We start from the raw sequence: 23,387 nt of genomic DNA on the forward strand, positions 1-23,387 counted from the left end.
GGAAAATTGCGGATATGTATTCACCAAGGGACAAACATATAATCTGTTTATTCACGATACTATTTCTTGAAGTTTTATATGCATGTTTAATGCTAGTGAAATTTATTTTCATAAAAGGCGTGGATTTCATTTCAAAATTTTGTTTCAAACACGATTTTAATCCAAGGGAATTTTGCTAGCATAGTAACACTAATGCTACTTGTTTGTGTAACCTCTTGAGATTCTATTTACGATATTTCTTTTGTACTGATTTTGTTTAGTTCAACATCTAAAATGTTTTGTCTATATTCAGTTTATCTAAATCTTGGTAATTGTACGTGTCTTTAGCATCCTACTTAAGTATTCTATTGCTCGCACAAATAGAGAGAGAAGAATGGATCATCCTGCCTAAGACCTTTTTAAGCAAGCTGAAATGACTTTTTATGAAAATTAGTGAAAGTTGAGTGGTTTTAGGATTGGAAACTTAAGTTTAATAAATTTTCAACAATAATACTATAAATTTGATGATCTTTTGTGAAATTAAACCTATAAAATTGTAGCAAGCGGGTAATGCCTTTGAGCATAACCTCCAATAGAACCCTTAGTGGAAGCTATGTGCATAAATATATATTTTCCATTATCAAAGCAATTAACATAAATCGCGCATTATTCTGAGATAGTAATGTTTGAAGTTACATAATAATCTATAATCCTTCCTTCTCCACTAATACATTATTGAGCACATCATAAATCCATCCAACAGACCACAGTAAACAAACTAAACAACATACTTTTGATCTGACAAAATGCTTAAAAGCTAGGTGATCTTTATAGGCGTGACCTTGCAGGATCCATCGTTGCACTCTGCAATGACAACAAAGAAATTCCAACATCCTCGGATTATAATAACAACAATGCATATGGATTTAACTTGTGCACACTGACAGCCGTGTATACAATTTTAACACTAATAGTGAATTTTAACCTATTGTAGCAGGTTACTTATCTGATGGTTATAGTAACTATTTTTTGGATGGCTTGATTGGATAATAGTCTCGTGTATTAAAAGGTGAACTCCAATGCATATTAGAGAAAAACAATGGGGAGGGGTTGAAGGTATTCACCATTCAGGATTGATAATCAAGTTATGCATGATACTCAATTTAGAAAAATAATACAATGAATCCCCTTGTACTCACCAGAGGAACACCCTTGGCAGCTTTTTCAGCTAGGTAGTCACAAGGTTTGAAAAAGTTTCCATACATTCTTGCCCACTCATCCAATCTTGAACAAATGTATTTGGATCCAAGAGTATCTGCCCAGTATATGATCCCTCCCCTGGCCAACAAGCATTCAATCAAATCTTTATAACTATTAGAGTTTTTTTCCTCACTATTCTAGTCATGATAGTTTTCCTGGAAGAAGAAAATGCATGAGCACGCACATATCCACGTACAAACACATTTAACCCGATAAAAGCACAGACCTGTAAGGGGGAAACCCTATGCCCATGACAGAAGCAATGTCAAGATCAGCAGCTTTGACAGAAATGCCTTCAGCAAGTAATCTGCATGCTTCATTAACCAGAGGGAATGAGATCATTTCGACGATGTCCTTGTCCGAGAGTTTTGCCAGCTGAGTCAAGTACAAAACACAATTTCACAATACAGACTGATTTCAATTGCTGGTACTTTTTAATATCAGTAGAAGGAGAGGACATAGAGGAGAAAGAGAAACCTTAGGATCAATGCTGACACCAGAAATTTCTCTTGCCTTCTCAATGCACTTCTTAATTTCTGGATCAGGCTTGGCTTTGCTTCCTTCGTCGTATATGTAGAACCCTTTTCGAGTCGTTTCGCCCAGAACAAGTGTGTCAATGTCCATTCAAAAGGGTCATGATCTCTAAATATGAGTGCTTATTTGTAGACACACTTCAAACTATCATTTGTAATACACCCAACATCTCAAAGTAGAGAATTATACCTAATCTTTTATCTTGTTGCATGAGTGGAATAAGCATTGACTTGTAAATTCTGTCGGGCATACTCAATGCAAATTGAGCTTCAGTAGCCATTGCAACACCAATACCAATAAGACCACACATTCTGCAATGTAGGAATCAAAATACTAAATCAGTTCATTGTCATTGTTGAGTGCACGAACAAAGCTTAGTCCTATAATTTAATAAGAAAAAAAGAAGCTTATGGTATGAGAGTTTTTGGCAAAAGCCGTGCAGACGCTATCACACCGTATATTAAGAGTGCCTGATATTTTACCTGAAGGGACCCATAGGCATACCAAATTTAGTAAAGGCTCTATCTATGCAGTATAAGTCAGCTCCATGTTCAACAAGCAAAAGAGCAGCTTGGATGCAAGGAAAGAACATCCCGTTGACAGCAAAAGCAGTGCAATTCCTTACTACTACTGGGGTTTTCTTTATCTTCTTTCCAACATCAAGCAAGTCTACAATTACTTGTGGAGATGTCTTTTGGGTGCGAACAATTTCCAGAAGTGGCATCACATGAGCCGGACTGCAGCACAATACAATAATCAATAACCAGAACAAATGAGGAAAGTACAAGTAAAACTGTTACAAACTTCTAACAGACATCACCTGAAAAAGTGAGCTCCAATAATACGATCTTGAGATTTGGTCTTCTCCCCAATCAAATTCAAATCAATTGTAGAGGTATTACTTGCAAGTATACAATGTGGAGGGCAGTACTTCTCTAGATCCATAAATATTTGCTGCTTCAAAGATAAGTCCTCTGTGACTGCCTATTAGACGTTAGTAGGAAGGAATTATAATATAATCAGTTAGAAAAATAGAGTATTTACAAATCTGAGAATATAGCTGATACCTCAATGACCATGTCAACATCTCTGAAGCTCTCGTAATCAAGAGTACCCTTGAGTAGGGAGAGAGCTTTTTCAAACTTCTCTTGACTCAATCTTCCTTTATTGACGCGGCTTTGCAGATTTTCTAAGTGACAAATGTATTAGTCACATTAGTCATATCAAGTATAAGTTAATCATAACAACAGCAAAAAAAAAAAAAAAAATGATCATACCTTTTATTTTCTCAATCCCAGCCTCTAGGAATTTGTCATTAACTTCTTTCAGGATCACAGGATAGTTGCTAAGGAGCAATGCAGTTGCAATTCCAGAACCCATTAGTCCTCCTCCAAGAATTGCAATCTTCTTAATGTGTCGTGGCACTAACCCCAAATCAGTCACCCCCGGAACCTGTTAGTGTTAACAGAGAAAATCAACATCTTTATAACTTTTCTGCAAAATCGTGTATTTTTTTTGGTCTAAAATAATTTAACTTAATTCACCTTCATGGTTCCACGCTGGGCAAAGAAAAGGTGGAGTAAGGCCTTGCAAGTGTCTGAACGCACAAGAACTTCGAACGTTTCATACTCCTGAAATAGCAGGAGGTATGTTTACATTTGTGACGAGGGATTTTATAGGCAGAAAAAGTTGAGGCGTATCCAGAATCGAACCTTAATAAGTCCAGCACGTGGACCAGATACTATACCCTCTTCAATAACATCAATGTATGCTAAGGGATGATAGAGATTTGGAGCTATTCTAAGGGCTTGAGCTCTAGCCAACTTTAGTATTTCTTTTGCCTCATCAAGAGACTCCATCTTGTCAGTTCTGTGAAGACTGGCAACATTCCAAGGTCTTTTGCGCTCCCAAATATCAAGTGCCCATTTACGAGCAGTATCCAGTAATTGGTTTGGTGAAACTATAGCATCAACAAGGCCAAGATCAAGAGCTTCTTCCCCTTTAACAGATTTTGCTGTCTACATTAGACATGAGTGAAAAAGAGTGTAAGAGACACAATTTTCATGCTGTGATGCCAACACTGCAATAGAAAGGGCGAATTGCATCTTACTAGCAACATTTCTAGGGACTTAGCAAGTCCCACGAGGCGTGGAAGCCTCTGAGTACCTGAAATATAACATTACAAGTTTACAACAAAATCAGATTAAAAACGAAGAGTTTAACATCTTTATGCTGTACATCTTCGTTTTGTTGTTAACTTAACACGTGCATTGCCTTATCCCTATGTGCATAGGCAATTTGCAGCTTCTTCATCAGATGAGCGCCTTGAGAGTCAGAACACATTTGGAAAATGGAGTTGTTCCTTGGATGATGAGCCAAGTAATGAAAACTACTCGTAAAGTAAACTTTGTATTTTTTGGAATTCTTATAAAATAACCCAAGCTAGAAAAGCCAATTTCTCGACCGGATTCCTTAGTTGGCACCCCTTGTCATACCATGACCCATATTTTCTATCATAAAACCAAACCCAAAAGCCCAAAAACTTAAAACCTACCCATGTTATCCTAAGACAATACAGAAATAGTCATTTAAGATAATAATAATCATCATATCATATTATACCAAAAGTGAGAAGTTTCTATCCTTAAAGTTGGATTACCAATTTGCCCCTATACTAAATCAAAATTTAATTAAATATCCAATTAAATAGTAATTTTTAATTATATAAATGTTGAATTAGAAGTCTAGCATCAGTACTAAAAGTGGGAAGCTCCTATCTTCAAAGTTGGATTACTAATTTACCCCTATACTAAATCAAAATTTAATTAAATATCCAACTAAATAGTATTTTTTAATTATATAAATGTTGAATTAGAAGTCTAGCATCAGAAATTCTAATATATTAATGAAGAATGACCCTTCATATACAATCGGCTAAAGAATACTCATCCATATGCGTTCCAAAATTCTAATCAGAATCACATGTATTGTGCATTAAATCCTAATCAAAACCACTATTTAAGATTTCAATTTACATTGTACCTTATCATTTAGATTTCAATTTACATTATGTATTCTTATTGTTATGTTTGAGCCAAAGTACTTCCTCATTTTGTATTACAGCATATCTTTATTGATGCATTTTCTTAGAGACCCATTAGTTTGGTAGGTTTGTTAAGGAAAGTCAAGTAATATGATCAAACAGACTCATTATATTGTTGGTTGAATTCCTGATATTACTACAATATTCATGGCTTTGTATTTACTATGAACCTTTGAGCCAAAGTACTTCCACATTTTGCATTACAGCATATCTTTATTGATGTATTTTCTTGGAGACCCGTTAGTTTGGTATGTTTGTTAAGGAAAGTCAAGTAATATGATCAAACAGATTCATTACATTGTTGGTTGAATTCCTGATATTACTACAATATTCATGGCTTTGTTTTACTATGAACCTATTGCCAGATGATCAATAATCAGATCTGCCTTTTATTTCTATTTTATTTTTATATGCACTATAGTTGGTATAAAGTTATAATCAGATATGGTCTATTTTATGGGACATTTCATATCATCCTTTTATTTTGATTTTCCTTCTCCTTGGCATTTTGTTTTTGGTTTTTGCTTCTTCTTTTCCTGTTATTTCTTTTTTTCTTGTTGGACAAAAATGTTTCTTCTTGCAGTTATTTCATTATCTGTAGCATATGCACTGTTGCAAACTTGTCTATTGAGTGCAAGAGATGGCGTAGATTTTAAGTTCAACGTGCATCTTGAGATGTCCTTTTAATAGCTTTGTTACATGGATCATCTCATAACCATTACTAAACTGTATATCTCTTTCTTAATTAAGTTAATTAATTCTTCTTTCTATTTATCTTTTCTTTAAAAGATTCTTGAAATTTAAGAATTTCACATGATAGCCCCTAATGTGTTGTTGATACTAAGATTAAGAGAAGAGTTAGTGTTTTTTCCAATGTAATTTACTTGTAGGTAAATGTGGCCCCTGCCAGAAGTAATAAACCGTAATATTATTATTTGATAATGTTTTTGTAATTGACCAAGTAGACTTTTAAAGATATCATTTGTGCCTATATGTGTGTGTCTCTCTATATATATACACACACACATATTGATTTATTATAGTTGTTATACTTAATTGATTAAAGTGTTCTTCTCCAACTTTCTACACTTTTACAATATGGTGACAATAAAAATCAGACGACTATCAGTTTTATCATTTTTAAACGTTTATACTAATTAGCTTGAGATATCCGTGCAACGTATGTGTCCAAAAACTAGTAATAATAATAAAGAAGTTACATCCTACTAGTATTTATCTTGAGTTAAGGTTTGATTAAGAAAAGATAACCAAAGTCTAAAGAAGCTTGCATACCTCCAAATCCAGGAATTATACCAAGTTGAAGTTCTGGCAATCCAAGTTGTGCATTTGGAGTGGAAATCCGTGCATGACAACACTGATGATTCAAGCAACATAAAGAGTTGGCAAATGGATTCAACACCAGCTTATGCTGAGAAATTAAGGTAGTTTAATCAGCATGTACCTACCATTGCAATTTCTAGTCCTCCACCCAAAGCATGACCATCTATGGCCGCCACTAAAGGTTTTCTCGAAACTAAGATCAAGGGAAAATAAGATTAAATTTATCAACACTTCAATTAGCTGCATTCAACTTTGCCGGCAGTTTAGTGTATAAGGAGCTCTAAGTTAGAAATAGCCTATAGGTAACAATCTATGGTGTGTTTGGTATGACGGAAGTCATCTTCCATGGAAAATATCTTTTAGCGTTTAGTCGGTGAATGAAAAATATGTTTTTTTAAAATAAATATACGTTAAAGATTAATAATATTGGCAAATCATAGAGTGTTTTGATGAGATTTTTTAGTACAACAGATAAATAAGTAATATAACAACCATCCTAGTTAGAACTTGTATGCCACACTTGCATGGAGGTGTATGCATAAAGTATTGGAACTCATACGGACAATACTCTACCCTAATCTCGAACCCTCTGCCAAGCAGCCGAGCTCTACTCTGCCAGCATTTCCTTGTGCTTTTGAAGAGGAAAAAATAATGCTTAGATGTTAGTTGAAGCAAGTAATATGAATTTTAAGGAAAATGTTTTTGGTGCCATGAGTAAGGAAAGTCATTTTCCTCCTTTTAGAGGAAAATGTTGTTCTTGAAAAAAGACTTCTGTTCTACCATGCAAACACCAGAAGATGACTTAATCAGGGAACATATTTTCCAGGAAAATGACCTTCTTCATACCAGCCACACCCTAAAAGTGCATTCAACTATGAGTCTCAAGGTGAAAATAAAGCAAAGGCATACCTTCGACTGTGTCAGTGAGCATATCCACAGATATATAACCAGGTTTTGGTTGGGCCACTGTGATAATTTGCTCACATAAATCAGCTTAAGAAATTTGCAGCACTAGCATGCATGTATACTTAGATGCTAAAATGTTTACCTTTTCCTTGTTGTAAGTCAGCAAAGGAAGAGATATCAAACCCACCAGAGAACTTGCCATGATAACCTGTCAAGATATATATACGGTGGTATCAAATTGATACATTAAAATAAATGTGATTTCATCAAATTTACCTGTTAGAACAATTGCCTTCACATCATCTCTCCTTAAGGCTTCCTCAACTGTCTCTTTCAAGCTGTACAAAACTAATCAAAAGAAAATGCACTAAATTAGAGAGTCTAGGATTGAGGGTTCAAGAGACTGAGCAATATTATTGACCACGAGCTAATTTTCTTTCAAAGCGAAAAGAAAGATGAAGCTTTAACAAAAACAATTAAATATACTCATATTTGCTACTGCCAGCAAAACAAAATTATTACTCCACAGCTTTGGTTTCAAAATTTTGAAATAATATTTGAAGATCATTTCAAGTAAGTGTTTTGTTTTTCAAACTTGTCCGTTGATTCAACTTTAAACAATTGAAATTTCAAGTTTAAAGAACATGCGTTAGGAGTTTTTCAAGTTTTCACTAGCAAAACTTCAACCGTGTTTCATGTCCAAACACAACTTTAACTTTCATATACCCCTTCTCAACTTCAATTTTCTTTTCAAATATAAACCATTCATGTCCAAACGCCTACAAAACCATGATCAGAAAGTTCATATTTTTCAAGAATAAAACCATCCCACATCATAGAGAAACAGAGGAAAACAATCTTTACAGCTACATAAATATATCTAGAAACATAGAAATTTTCAAGAATACTGAAAGAATGGGTGAGATCAATATATATGAAGAAAGTAGTTATTTAACATACCATCTAAGGAAAGAGAATTGACAGGCGGATTAATAATGGTGATGACAGCAATTCCATCAGCTCCAATCTCAATGATAGCTCTACCCTTCGACTTCATTTTGTTTATATGAACTTAATTACAGTCTCAAACAACTCAATCAACAGAACATATAGGAGTGTTAAGAGTGTTTTAAGAAAAAGTTGCTACTAGGGAGTGTTTGCATGCATAAATACTCGAGAGAAACAAACGTAACAAACATTCAAACATAAGGAACATCACATGCAATTCATGTTAAGTTTCTTTGTTGTGTTTGTTATGACATCCTCAATCCTGATTGCTCTCACTCCCAATGGATTTGGGAAACGCTTTCTATCTTCAATACAAAATTCTACGTTACTAGTACTGGAATTAGGGATCATTTGGTTTGCATGCTATATATAAATATTTGTTTTAGTAATGAATAATAAGGAGGACTTGTTATATGGTGAATAATAGAAAAAAATGACAAAACTAGTCCCTCATATTCAGGGGTTAATCTAAAACAGTCCTTTAAATATGCATCTACGCAGTTTTAGTTATTTATGTTCATGCGAACATAGTGCTTATATGTTAATCACAAGGCGCGCGGTAGTTGTCTCTCATGGAATTTGGCTCGTGAGAAGCATGTGAACTACCTGAGGGTGGGCGTTCGGGCAGTTGCGGAAAAGAAACTGCGGTTTGGATTTTCGATTTTTGGTTTCAAGAATTTACAATCCAGATAAGTTTAGATTTGATTGGGTTTTTAAGGTGGTTCTAAATTAATCGGTTAGGTTATTTAGGATTTTCGATTTTTAGCCTATGTTAAGCTTCATCTTATTAGGAAAATCGACATCGAAACAGAGCATTTATGTCGAATTGCCTTAATAATTCCTCATTCCCACCACAATCATCCAAAAAAAAATAGCACGCAAGCAATGAAAGCTATTGTCAAGGGAACTCCTAGCAACAGAAGCATTAAGGCCTGAGGATTAAAAAGTCAGAAACATAGTAAAACCATCTCCAAATGGACAACTGATGAGTTATGACATTTCATAGTTTTGATGATCGACATATACTCCAAGGACCAGGTCCTTGATTAGGTCCCCTGGGCACTATACTAACGTGACAGCTGTAAGGTTGTGGCACTGTTTCGACTTTCAGAGCCACAACAGAACAGTAGCTGCATGTCAGCTAAAAGACAAGGATCATTGCAACGTCTCTATCTATATCACATGCCACTCACATGATCCTCACATGCTCTCATTGGTTCCCTATATAAACAACATGTTGGCATTTGTTTAACCTAGCACTTCAAATCATATTATTCTCATTGTTGAAAAGAGCAGCCACCACTGTTTTCTCGGAGCTTTCAAGATCAAGACTAAATAACTCCAAGGACCAGATCCCAAGACTGAAGATGTCTTAAGTCCTAGGTTGTTTAGTCTTTGTCTTCTTGGTCTTAATATTGTAAACCTACACTTCTTTCAAGAAGGGTTCTGTAGGTATTTGGTTTATTAAGCTTTTTGTGTAAACGCCTGACTATAGTTAGTTATGGTGAGTTGAGGTTCAGCTAGAGTTAGTTGAATTAGTTGGTTCTTGGCTAGAGTTAGTCAAGAGAGTGCTTGCAATAGAGTTATTGTAAGGGGAAGGGTTAGTGTATGGTATTGGACCAGATGAATACAACCATGTTTCATCTTATGAAACTGCCAAGGATATATGGGAAGTCCTTTTAACAGCGCATGAAGGAACATAGAAATGCTCACCACTGAGTATGAACTATTTAGGATAAAGGATGATGAGTCAATCCAGGATATGCACACTCATTTCATCTCCATTATCAATGAGCTTTGTTCTCTTGGTGAGATTATTCCAATCAACAAGCGAGTTTGAAAAATACTCGGTGTTCTACCAGGATCTTGGGAGAGTAAAGTTAATGCTATAACTGAAGCCAAAGACCTGGAGAAAATGACTATTGATGATTTGATTGGAAATCTCAAAACCTTTGAGGTGAAGAAAAATAAGGAGCTTGAAAGACGGGAGCCAAGGAAAGAGAAGATCCTGGTCCGTAAAGCAGCTAAAAGTGACTCAAGTGGTGGTGAATCTGATATGGCCTACCTTACAAAAAGGTTCCATAAGATGATTCGTCAAAATGGCGGTTTCTCCAAAATGGGAAGCTGCGCACAAGAACTTCAAACAAAATGACTTATGTCACAAATGCGGGAAGCCTGGACACTACATTAAGGGATTTCCTCTTCACAAGCAAGATCACTACAAGAATACTAACAAGGGAGTGAAGAGGAACCAGGTCCCTGACAGGAAGTTCAACAGAAGAGATGTGGCTGATAACTTAGTAAAGCAGGCTCTAGCTGCTTAGGGAGACTCTTCTAGTGAGTCTGAAAATGAAGAAATAGGGGATACCTCCATGATGGCCGTTGAAGATGAACCTGCGAAGTATGAGTCCATTTTTGCACTCATGGCTAAGTCGGAAGATGAAGATAACGATGAGAATCAAGAGGTAAATTTCTTTGACGTTTAGAAAAATCTGAAAAGCTATTCTCAAAAGACATTAATAGCTCTTGAAAATGTGCTGATATATACCTATCATAGCCTTATTAATAAGAAAAATGTTTTAAATGAAGATATTTAAGGGTTAGAACAAGTAAGGGATGATATTGTAGTTAATATTGTTGATTTGAAGGAAAAAGTTGAAGAGTTAACTAGGGATAATGCTCTATTGATTAGTCAGATGACCAAATGGGTGAACACCCCTATAAAGGAAAACAAGTGGGTAGTGAGATTCAGTTTGAGCTTGAAAGTGAACTCAAAAAGGCTAAAATGAATCTCTCTGTTGAGCTAGAGAAAAATAAGCAACTTCAAGAGGACTTAAGATATGTGAAAACTGAGCTTGATAAATCCCTTCATTGGAACCTGTACCTCTGATAAGGTTGCTGCAATGTGTAAGGGTATTGATGGTGGACAGGGCATTGGTTATAAAAAGGCCAAGACCCCGTTCAATCCTCATAGCAAGTATGTTTTTGTGACTGATAATTGGCTTTGCACCCACTGTGGCAACACTGGTCATTACAAAGACTCTTGCAAAGCAAGATTTCAGTCTGCACACAGAAACAGAGCTTATGTTGAAAACAAACCCAAGAATGCGGGACCTGGTCCCCGCAAGATGAAATCTGTGTTACCTACATGGGCGAATAGATCTCTTATTCACCCATTCTATGATTACAAGGGACCCAAGTTGGCTTGGGTTCCTAAGTCTAACAAATGACTTTGTTTGCAGGCTAGAGTGAGAGGGAGCAGTCAAAAATGGTTCGTGGATAGTGGTTGCTCAAAGCACATGACTGGTAGGATGGAAAATTTTCTCTCGCTCAAGGACTTGAAAAGTGGGAGTGTGTCCTTTGGTAATGGAAAGAAAGGATATATTCTTGGTATTGGCAAAATTGACAAGACACTCTCCCATGCTATTGAAAATATTTACTATGTGAAAGGTTTAAGTTGCAGTCTGCTAAGTGTGTCGCAAATTTGCGACAAAAAGAACAAAGTGGAGTTCTTGTCTCATGTGTGCACTATCACCAATCTTAAGACTGGAGAAGTGGTATTAACTGCAAAAAGATACAAGAACATCTATGCAGTAGACTTTGTCTCATCTGATGATGGTGACTTGACTTGTCTCAATGTTGTGGATGATAATGCTGAGTTGTGGCACAGGAGACTGAGACATACAAGTTTCACTCTGTTGAACAAACTTGTGGCAAAGGACCTGGTCCGTGGGCTACCAAATGTCAAGTTCAATGATCACAAGGTGTGTGATGCATGCATAAAAGGGAAGCATGTCAGGACTTCCTTTAAACCAAAGAAGGAAGTAAGCACCTCTAGGCCACTAGAGCTTCTTCATATGGATCTTTGTGGGCCTATGAGGATTCAAAGCAGATGTGCCAAGAAGTATATATTCATGATTGTTGCTGACTTTTCAAGATTCACTTGGACTCTGTTCTTAAGAACCAAGGATGAAACATTCACTGTGTTTGTAGCCTTTGTAAAACAGATTCAAGTGAAGTTGGGACACCAAGTTGTAAGTATAAGATCTGATCATGGCACTGAATTTGACAATGCCAACTTTAATGAATTCTGTGCTGAAAATGGGATTAGTCACAACTTTTCTGCTCCTAGAACACCTCAGCAAAATGGTGTTGTGGAAAGGAAAAACAGGACACTTGAAGACATGGCAAGAACAATGCTGATTGCAAGTGATGTGGCCAAAAGCTTCTGGGCAGAGGCTGTTAACACTGCTTGTCATTTGATCAACAGGTGTATGATCAAGTCCTTGCTTGAGAAGACACCCTATGAGCTACTGAATGGAAAGAAATCCAAGCTAACTTACCTTAAGGCATTTGGATGCAAATGCTTTATTCTCAACAATGGTAAGGAGGCCTTAGGAAAGTTTGATGAAAGAATCTTTCTCGGGTACTCTTTTCACATCAAGGCATATAAAGTCTTCAACAAGAGAACTCAAATTGTGGAAGAAAGTGTGCATGTGATCTTTGATGAGACAGATGAGTTGGGAAGTAAAAGGACACAAAGTGGTGAAGCAGAAGATGGAGACCTCTCAATTCCTAATGAGGTCCTAGAAATCACAAATGGAAAAGCTGAAATGATGAATCAAGTTGAGGCAAGCAATGAAGAAGATGCAGCAGAATATCCAGATGATGTCAAGAAACCTGGTCCCTCCATCACTCCACTTGAAGCTGAAGATAAATTAGTTGATGCTGTGTCAAGTACTCCTGGTGCTAATAAAAAAAATGGAGATTATGGATCCGTAGATGCGAATGATGGATCAAACGTGGAGGCACCTGGTCCCTCAAGCACTGAAATTCAAGTATCCAATTGTAAGCACAAAAGATCTCACCCTCTTGAAAATGTAATCACTCCCTTAGACTCTGGCATCCAAACCAGGTCTAAGGTAAGAAACATGTTTGCCTACTCTGCTTTCATTTCTCAAATTGAGCCCAAGAATATCAAGGAGGCATTGAAAGATGCTGACTGGATTAGTGCTATGCAAGAAGAGCTTCATCAATTTGAAAGGAACATGGTGTGGCACCTAGTCCGTAGACCAGCAGACAGAAAAGTGATTGGGACTAGGTGGGTGTTTCCCAACAAGCTTGATGAGTTTGGAAACACTACAAGAAACAAGGCAAGACTGGTAGTTCAAGGGTATAATCAAGAAGAGGGTATTGACTATGGTGAGACTTTTACATCAGTGGCAAGGATAGAGGCAATCAGGATTCTAATTGTTTTTGCATCTCATGTGGAATTCAAATTGTTCCAAATGGATGTCAAAAGTGCATTTCTCAATTGATACTTGAAAAAAGAGGTCTTTGTCAAGCAACGCCCTGGCTTTGAAAGTCATGATCATCCTGAGCATGTTTTCAAGCTTGACAAAGCTCTCTATGGCTTAAAGCAGGCTCCTCGAGCATGGTATGAAAGATTGTCAAAGTTTCTTCTGGAAAATGAGTTTACAAGAGGTAGAATTGACAACACACTCTTTCTAAAGAAAAGAGGTAAGAATCTGCTGATTGTGCAAGTATATGTTGATGACATCATCTTTGGTGCTACTCTTGGTTCCCTATGTGAAGAGTTTGCTAATCTCATGGGAAGTGAATTTGAAATGAGCATGATGGGTGAGCTAAACTTCTTCTAGGGACTGCAAGTCAAGCAATCTCAAAAGGGCACCATGATTAGTCAACAAAAGTACATCAAGGAGTTGCTTAAAAGATTTGAAATGGAAAATGCAAAGCCTATTGATATCCCTATAGGAATTGATACTAAGCTGGACATGGATGGACCTGGTCCTTCTGTGAATGAAACCATTTATAGAGGTATCATTGGGTCATTACTATACCTAACTGCTAGCAGGCCTGATATTGTGTTCAGTGTAGGGATGTGTGCTAGGTTCCAATCAAGTCCTAAAGTGTCTCATTTAAAAGCTGCTAAAAGAATATTGAGGTATCTTAAAGGTTCACAGGACCTGGTCCTCTTCTATCCCTCTGGAGACAATTTTGACTTGGTTGGTTATGTTGATTCTGATTATGCTGCTTACTTAGTGGATAGAAAGAGTACCTCGGGAACGGCACATTTTCTGGGGTTATGCTTGTTACGGTTCGCTTTTATGCGGGTTAAGTCATCAAAAGTTACTACGAGGTTGTTGGTGCTCTAATTGGATTTTAGTATTTTAGATTCACCACTCTTCTATCCCTCTGGAGACAATTTTGACTTGGTTGGTTATGTTGATTCTGATTATGCTGCTTACTTAGTGGATAGAAAGAGTACCTCGGGAACGGCACATTTTCTGGGGTTATGCTTGTTACGGTTCGCTTTTATGCGGGTTAAGTCATCAAAAGTTACTACGAGGTTGTTGGTGCTCTAATTGGATTTTAGTATTTTAGATTCACCACCTAATTTATTAAAGGAAAATTGGGTAAAAGATTTTTCAAGCAAGAGAGAAATCTTTTGGTACCAAAGTTCGAGGTAAGGGTTCTGGTGATCCCCTAGGGAAGGTTTTACGCACCCTAGTATTAAAGATCCGTAGAATACGATTGACTGATACGCTCAAATTACACCTATTAATGGTATAACGCGGACGCTGTCAAATATAGTAACCCAACAAGGTGGGGGTCGAATCCTACAGGGAATATGGTGTGAAAAGGTTACTAAAGTTGTAGGATGCTAAGTTTAGGTCTAATGTCTTAATCCGATGATTTTGGGTAATAGTTGATTTTCTATGACTAATTGCTATCTAATTGTTTTGGTGGAAATTTATGGTAAAAGAAACTAAGGTTGTATCCCCGTTAGATAGAGTGTATGATCATGGGTATTGATCTTGATATACTTCTAATAGATCATTATATGAATCCACTTAATCTCTATATGAATCTCTACTATTTCCCAATAAATAAAGATTATCTCTTTCTATGATTTTCCCAATATAAGAAAGTAACTATGAAGAACGATTAATCATGCCAAGTAAATTCTTCTTATTCCTAAGTGAATTTATTAAACAAAGTTTAAAGCTTTGAGTCCTTGTTATTTATTCTTACCAACCTAATTTTTTTCCAAATAAATCAAGGTTTATGGCTTTAATCAATGTTTGCAACCATTAATTATGAATGAAGAATGAAGAATAAATAAACCCTAATAATCTATTATGTGTATATCAATCACAACCCAATCACACAACACCCATCATTGGGTTTACAACCCTAGTAAAGAATTTAGCTACTCATGACAAAGAATAAGAAATAAGAAATTGAAGAATTCATAATTGCTTACTTTGGAAGAAAAGAGGAATTGATAATACTTGAATTGATGTTTGCACCTTCAAAAACTAGAGAGTATTTAATGTTCTAAGTCAAGAGACAAAAATATGATAAGCGATAATTATTAAAACCCTACAATGACTATTTATAGGTTACGAAAACGTGAAAGTTGCAGATTTGCACTTTGGTCCCCGTCGATACGAAATACGGTCCGTAAAGTGAAATACGGACCGTAAACCAGTTTACGACCAGGTCTTCCTTCCAGTTTTAAGCAACTTCAATCTCTTAAGATACGGATCGTAAATTGGTTTACGGTCAAGTAAACTGCCTACTTGATCGTCTTCAACTTCCGAACTTTGACTTTCTGCCAGATGCTCGAATGGTTAAATACGCTTTGAAAAATGGACCGTAAAGTGGATTACGGTCCGTAAAAGTTGTTCGTAAATCACCATTTCCTTAGCCTGCCTTTCTGGTTCTTATTCTTTAATACGCCTATGGAATACGGCCCGTGTTTAAGAATACGGTCCGTAAACTGAGTTTACGACCACTTCTGCACTTTCAACTGTTTTCATTCCGAATCTGTTCCGTTACCTGAAAAACACTAAAAACACATTAAATAGACACTGACTTGCTTAAAAACAAGTAAAACTTCTCGTAAAAGGCCTCGAATGTGCCATAAATGCTCGGCACATCAACACCCCCAACTTAAAGTCTTTGCTTGTCCTCAAGCAAGCCATACAAAACAATGACTCAATCTAACACCTAGATATCACAGAGTAATAATGTCTACATTGGTTTTGACTCTCAACTACCGGCATGCGCGTTCTCTTAAAGGACCATCCCCATTTTCTCTTTTCAAAACAATATACACAACTCAAGAATGCTATGAATAACAATGAAGCTTCAATGCATGACATTACATTATCGAACATATTATGATGCACACAAACGCTACTTTAGGCGGTCACTTTATTTTTCTCAATTCTTATCCTTATGCCCTCACACAGACCAAAGAATATCCCAACACACATATATACAACAAGAATGGGACGAAGACGACAGAAAAGAGAAAACACTCACACTTCCAAAGAACTTCATATCTACACATGCGAATACCATAGGCTTGCCCTTATTTTCTATGTTTTCATCCTAGGCTCGCTCGGTTGTGATCACATTAGGGCTTGTTTTGGCTTGTAATGTAGGCTTAGGGATGGGCAGGATACTTTTTGGATATTAGTGACTCACCCTCCTCGAACACTACACATCTCTTTACCTTAATTCACCTCTTTTCTTTCCAACCCCTTTATTTCCTTTCAAGTTTTCGACCTCAATGTGGTTTTATTCCTAACCAACTTACAAATCTTTTGGTGTTACAATTTTCTGATTTTTCTCTCTTTTTTATATATATATTTTATTTTATTTTTTTATTTTATATATATATATGCAACTACCACATCGAATCTCCACTAGCAAACTCCACCACCCCCAACTTATGTTTGTAACATCTACTTCACATTTAATTCACCCCCAATTTAAGCACTTTGCCTCATCTACCTAGTAGCATCAAGGAGGGAACGAGTGCGAAGATGGATAAATTTCACAACGGGTGAGGTTTCATATTTGGCTAGCCAAGAAAAAGGTCAAAAGGCTCTGGTACAGCTTATTTAGGCAAAGTGACTATTTATACAAAGAAAGCCTAAGATCATTTCACAACTAAACTAACTTTCGGATTTCAAACAAGACCAACCGGGCAAGTTCTAGGTTATACATGCATAAACAGAATCAAACTAACAACTCACACACACATTGGCATAAGGACAATCATTGTTACACTTGTGACCTCCTAAGTAGTCATTTATCACACACAATACCCCAATAATCATAATGTCATATAAAGAATCAATCATGTCAAACAATAACTGCTCTAAGTATGCATTAAATTTTTATTTTTTTCGAATACGGTCCGTAAAGTGATTTACTTCGTATTTAGAGATATTGATTCAGAGTTGTCTCATGAAAGATTACGATCAGATTTACGGACCGTATTTCACAATACGGTCCGTCTTCCATGGTCGTAAACTTTCATGTTGCATTACAGTGCTTACTATTTTGTGACATTGTTAAATACGCCCCATTTTATGAGCCGTATTGTGAAATACGGTCCGTAAACTGCAGGCATATTTTGCAATGTTGCGAAACAGTCTCTTATAGGTATTTTAACTGAAATACACGAATCTGGAATATTAGTACCTGTACTACTTAACTTACCTGCTATTCAGCAATATTTTCTGCAATATATTCCTGTACCAAAACAACCATTACCGTATATGTAATAAAACAAACAAACAAAAGAAAAATAAACATTACACTTGGGTTGCCTCCCAAGAAGCGCTTGATTTAACATCGCGGCACGACGGTGGTAACCATTCACTCATCCGCGCACCGGATCATCGTTCGTTGAGGTGCTTCAACTCAGTAATAATCCTATCCTCCGAAACCATCAATAGTGCTTCAATCTCTTCCCATTCACCTTAAATGTCCGAGTTCCATCTCTAGGACTTTAACTCAATTGCTCCATGGGGAAATACCTACCACCTTAAACGGACCAGACCACCTTGATTTAAGCTTACCGGTAGGCAACTTCAACCGAGTTAAACCGGCACACGATCACCCTTGTAGAACTCTCGCTTCCAAGATCTTCTTGTCATGGTATTGCTTCATCCTTTCTTTATATAGTCTTGCCTTCTCATATGCACCTGTACCGAAACTAATCCATCTCATTTAGTTGAAACAACTGAGCTTGGTTGCTTCCTCCCAATCCATATTTAGTTTCTTGAAGCCTTAGCCGCAACTCAACCTCAACCGGCAAGTGACAAGCTTTTCTGAACACAAGCTTGAAGGGTGAAGTCCCAATCAAAGTCTTGAAAGCAGTCCGGTATGCCCATAGAGCATCATCGAACTTGTGGGCCCAATCAATTTTATTTGCATTTACTGTTTTTGCTAGAATACTCTTGATCTCCCTATTGGACACTTCAACCTGTCCACTTGTCTGAGGATGATAAGGTGTTGCCACCCTATGTTTTACACCATATTTCTCCATCAATCCCGTGAAGGCTCTATTACAAAAGTGGGATCCACCATCGCTGATTATAGCCCTCGGAGTACCAAAACGAGTAAATATATTCTTCTTGATACTCTTGGCCGCGTTATTAAGTAAAGCCACCGCTTCTACCCATTTTGACACATAATCCACAACAACTAAGATATATTTCATGCCACCCGAACTCACAAAGGGTCCCATAAAGTCAATCACCCGACATCGAACACTTCTACCTCCATAACAAAATTCATAGGCATTTCTTGCCTTCTGCCGATATTCCCTTGCCTCTGACATTGATCACAAGACCGCACCAATAAATTAGCATCATGAAAGATGGTCGGCCAATAATAACCGCATTCAAGTACCTTAGCCGCAGTCCGGTTACCACTATGGTGACCCCCAACAGGAGAGTCATGGCACGCCTTTAGAATCGCCATCACTTCACTTTCAGGAACACACGTCGAATGATGTTGTCAACGCATGTTCGAAACAAGTAAGGCTCATCCCGCAGCATCACGAGCATCCCGCAAGAACTTCTTCTTTTGGTAAGCTTTAATATCTTCCGAGGCTATGCTGTTAAATAATTGGCAATGCCGGCATACCACGGTGCTACCTCCATTGACACGACCAACACCCTCTCATACAGAAAAGCATCATCTATATCTAGCTCATCGGAAGGTCTCCCGGCCTCTTGGAGATAGATGGTCGACAACACGGTTCTCGGTGCCCTTGCGATCCTTCACCTCAAAATCAAACTCTTGCAGCAATATCACCCATCTGATAAGCCACGGCTTTGCTTCCTTCTTTGCCATGAGGTATCTCAAGGCTGCATGATCAGTGTAAACCACTACTTTGAACCCCAACAAGTAGATCCAAAATTTCTCAAAAGCAAACACAAAGGCAAGAAGCTCTTGCTCCGTCACTGTGTAATTAAATAGGCGGCATTCGGTGTTGCCTGCGCATAATAGATCGGGTGTATAATTTTGTTGTGCCTCCGCCCAAGCACGCACCTATTGTGAAACCACTTGCATCACACATTAATTCAAAGGGCAAGGACCAGGTCGGGGCGCAACAATAATCGGAGCGAGGTGAGACGCTCTTTTAACTCCTCAAATGCCTTCCGGCACTTATCATCAAACACAAACTTAGCCTCTTTTTCAAGAAGCTTGCACATTGGGTTAGCAATCTTGGAGAAATCTTTGATGAAGCGCCTATAGAACCCAGCATGTCCCAAGAAACTTCGGACACCTTTGACTGAGATAGGTGGTGGAAGTTTTGCAATCACATCAATTTTTGCTTGATCGACCTCGATTCCCTTTTCAGAGATTTTGTGACCGAGGACGATTCCTTCCTTCACTATAAAATGGCACTTCTCCTAATTTAGCACGAGATTTGTCTCCTCACATCTTTTTAGCACTTGACGCAGATGGCCAAGACAATCTTCAAACGAATCACCCACAACAGAAAAGTCATCCATGAACACTTCCAAGAAGTCCTTTACCATGTCAGAGAAGATTGACATCATGCACATCTGAAAAGTGGTTGGTGTATTACACAAACCAAAAGGCATCCGTGTAAATACAAACGTCCCATAAGGACAAGTAAATGTATTCTTCTCCTGATCTTCTAAAGCAATGTTGATCTGATTGTAGCCTGAATAACTATCAAGGAAGCAATAGTAGCAACGCCCGCTAGCCGATCAAGCATTTGATCAATAAAAGGCATGGGGAAATGGTCCTTATGTGTGGCGTGTTGAGCTTGCGATAGTCCATGCAAACTCTCCATCCGGTTACTTCTATTTGGGATCAACTCATTCTTTGCATTCGGCACCACAGTGATGTCGCCCTTCTTAGGAGCGCATTGGACTGGGCTCGCCCATTTACTATCGGCAATTGGGTAAACTACTCCCGCATCTAACCATTTGATGATCTCTTTCTTGAAGACCTCTTGCATATTCTCGTTCAGTCGCCTCTGATGCTCTACACTCGATTTGCTATCCTCTTCCAACTGGATTTTGTGCTCACAGATCCCAGATGGAATGCCTCGAATGTCTGCTATGGTCCAACCATAGCGGGCCTATACTCCTCAACACCTCCAAAAGCTATAAAATCGCTCCTCGGTCGGTAGAGTCAAACAATCACCGGCAATGTATTGTCCAGACCAAGGAACTCATACTTCGGATGTGATGGGAGGCTGTTTAAGCCTAACTTAGGTGGCTCAATGATCGAAGGCTTTTCTTTGAGGAGTTGTTCTATTTTCCGGATCGAGATTCGGCTTTTCTTTTGGGTGGTAGGAATATGATCCCAACCCAACGAGTGAATTTACTGTCTCCACATAACCTTCCATGTCCTCAGCATCAAACTTAAAAAGAATACCAGCTAGAGCTTCACCCAAACTTTCTTCTTCCATCTTGAACTCCACTGCTTCATCAACAATATCAAACGAATCAATTACCGAAATGCTCTCGTAAGCACTTAGTAACTTCATCCCCTTGCTAGCCTGAAAAGTCACTTCTTCATCGTTGATTCGGAACTTAATTTCATTTTTCTCCGAATCCATCAGAGCTCTCCCTGTAGCAAGAAAAGGTCTCCCTAGAATAATAGGGATGTCCCGATCAACAGCACAGTCAAGAATGACAAAATTAGCGGGAAACATAAAATCACCAACCCGCACAAGTACATCATCAACCACCCCAACAGGTCTTTTGATAAACCTATCAGCCATTTGTAACCTTATAGTAGTCGGCCTTGGCATCCCCAAACCTGATTGTTTGTATATAGCAAAGGGAATCAAATTAATACTCGCCCCATTATCATACAAAGCACAAGCAAAATCATGGTGTCCCACAGAACAAGGAATGGTGAACGCCCCAGGATCTCCCTTTTTCTGAACAGTAGTAGTTGAGATGATGGAACTCATAGTGTGAGTCAAACTTACGGTTTCATGTTGAACCGTTTTCTTCTTGGTCAATAGGTCCTTCAAATATTTAGCAAAATCGGGCATCTCTCTTGACGAATTTTCCAAGAAGGGGGAAATTTAGAGATAGTCTTTCCTAATCGATCATAAAATTTCTCGAACTCTTCTTTACCAACCTCTGAGGAAAGGGAGGTTTAGAATTGAACAGCTGAGTCAAAGGGCGGAGAGCCTCTTTCACAGTCTGCTTACTTGTGTTATCAGCATCCTTCACTATCTCTGGAATATCGCAACCTTTCTTGTCGGGATTCTCATCAACAATAATGGGTGCTTCAGGACTCGCACCTCATCCTCTTCATCTATTGTCTCAAGATCAACTACCTTCTTATCGGCCCTTACAGATTTTACCACTCCTAGTAGTGATGGAAAACACACGGTCTACACTCGCTCCCATTCTTTGGATTTAGAATAGTGTCACTCGGAAGTCCTCCTTTTTGAGGGTCTTTGCTCTCTAGAAATATCCCTCATCTGTGATTCAAGCTTCCGAATAGCCGTGTCAGTATAAACCCACTATCTCTTGTTAGCCCGATAAAGTCCTCTCGGACTTAGACCGATTGTCAAAATCTTCTCAAGCATTGATTCAACCTTCGAACTACCTTGCTCTCGTTAACCCATTTCTTTCGGTGGTATATAAGGATTGAGCTCTTGTTCCCAAAATTATTCTTGTTGTTGTAGCTCCCTTGGTTCGCACCACCATAATTATTGTTGTAGTTCCCAGAGTTGTTATAAGCACCTTGATCTTGCTGAGGTCTCCATTGATTCTGACTCTGATAACCACCTTGGTAGTTTTGTCTTTGGTAAACCCCTTGAGAGTTATTAACATAGTTAGCATCTTCAACCTGCATAGGGGGCCCATCATGGAACGGACCATCTTGAGTATGGTACATCCCTTTTGGTAAAACTGTATCATCCTCACAAACATTTACCTTCTTGATCTGGGATTCATCAAACTTCTTCGTTAGCAAGGAAATATTTGTTGCAAGTTCTGCCAATGTTTGCTGGGTATCTTGATTCTCCTTTACTATATTCTGGATCATAGCACTACCAAACGGTACCACATCAGCATTGTTTGAGTGCCAAGCCTGATTATGAGTCGTCAGCTTGTTAAGTATGTTGGTCACTCGCCGATAAGATTTGTTCATGAAACAACCATCAGCTGCATTATTAGCAACTGACTTTTACACTGGATCTAGCCCTCAGTAAAACTTCTCCATTACCATGTGATCCGGAAACCCATGATTTGGGCTCTTTTGCAAATACTCCTTGAATCTCTCCCAGGCTTCATATAGTTATTCCCCCGGTCGCTACTTAAATTCATAGATCTTGTCACGAATTTCAGCCTTCTTGCTAGGGGTACCATTTTGTGAGAAAGGACCACCATCTCTGCCCATGAAGTAATCGAATTTCGGGGCAACTTCTCAAACCATGTTCTTGCCTCTCCAGTTAAGGAATATTTGAATAACCTCAACCGAATAGCATCTTGTGGAACGTTGTTCTGGATGTGATTAGCACACATATCCATAAAATTCTACAAATGATGTTGAGGGTCATTCTCGGTAGAGTTCCGAAAGTATCCCTCAAGCTTCAACAACTGGTATAGAGAAGAGTCAATTTTCACAGTAGCAGCTCCAACTCGAGGCTAAACAATAGCAGATGTATAGTCCTCCTCCGAAACAAGATCAGCGAAAATATTCTCATCATCTGATTCATTCGCCTGATTGTTCAACCGATTCCCCTGGTTACCAGCACGTTGATTTTGTTGATTCTGATTCATGTTCACCTGGTTTATACAGAGTAGAAAACAAGGTGTGATGGAATAAGGAAAAGACTTCAATAAAGCAAACACTATTTAGTAATTTCAAAACCGTATTCCCCGGCAACGGTGCCAAAATTTGATACGCTCAAATT

At 38.0% G+C, this 23,387-nt stretch overlaps 1 protein-coding gene and 1 non-coding gene across 2 annotated transcripts; one reads left to right on the top strand and one right to left on the bottom strand.

Annotated features, from left to right (window-relative positions):
* Nucleotides 1-1,127: 1,127 nt before the first annotated feature.
* LOC132034384 (peroxisomal fatty acid beta-oxidation multifunctional protein MFP2) lies at nt 1,128-8,216 on the bottom strand. The gene is made up of 17 exons (XM_059424718.1): nt 8,084-8,216; nt 7,400-7,471; nt 7,266-7,331; nt 7,127-7,183; nt 6,343-6,410; nt 6,170-6,251; nt 3,884-3,939; nt 3,486-3,791; nt 3,318-3,404; nt 3,051-3,225; nt 2,841-2,962; nt 2,594-2,757; nt 2,256-2,510; nt 1,967-2,084; nt 1,717-1,842; nt 1,466-1,614; nt 1,128-1,317 (listed from the first exon to the last, which is right to left on the bottom strand). The coding sequence occupies exons 1-17, from the start codon at nt 8,178-8,180 to the stop codon at nt 1,143-1,145; spliced, it is 2,175 nt and encodes a 724-aa protein (XP_059280701.1). The 5' UTR covers nt 8,181-8,216; the 3' UTR covers nt 1,128-1,142.
* Nucleotides 8,217-22,709: 14,493 nt separating this feature from the next.
* On the top strand, nt 22,710-22,815 carry LOC132035667 (small nucleolar RNA R71). The gene has a single exon (XR_009409388.1). It is a non-coding gene; the product is annotated as a small nucleolar RNA R71 (small nucleolar RNA).
* The last annotated feature ends 572 nt before the right edge of the window (nt 22,816-23,387 follow it).

Source organism: Lycium ferocissimum, chromosome 10 (assembly GCF_029784015.1).
Source record: "Lycium ferocissimum isolate CSIRO_LF1 chromosome 10, AGI_CSIRO_Lferr_CH_V1, whole genome shotgun sequence".
Taxonomy (NCBI): domain Eukaryota; kingdom Viridiplantae; phylum Streptophyta; class Magnoliopsida; order Solanales; family Solanaceae; genus Lycium; species Lycium ferocissimum.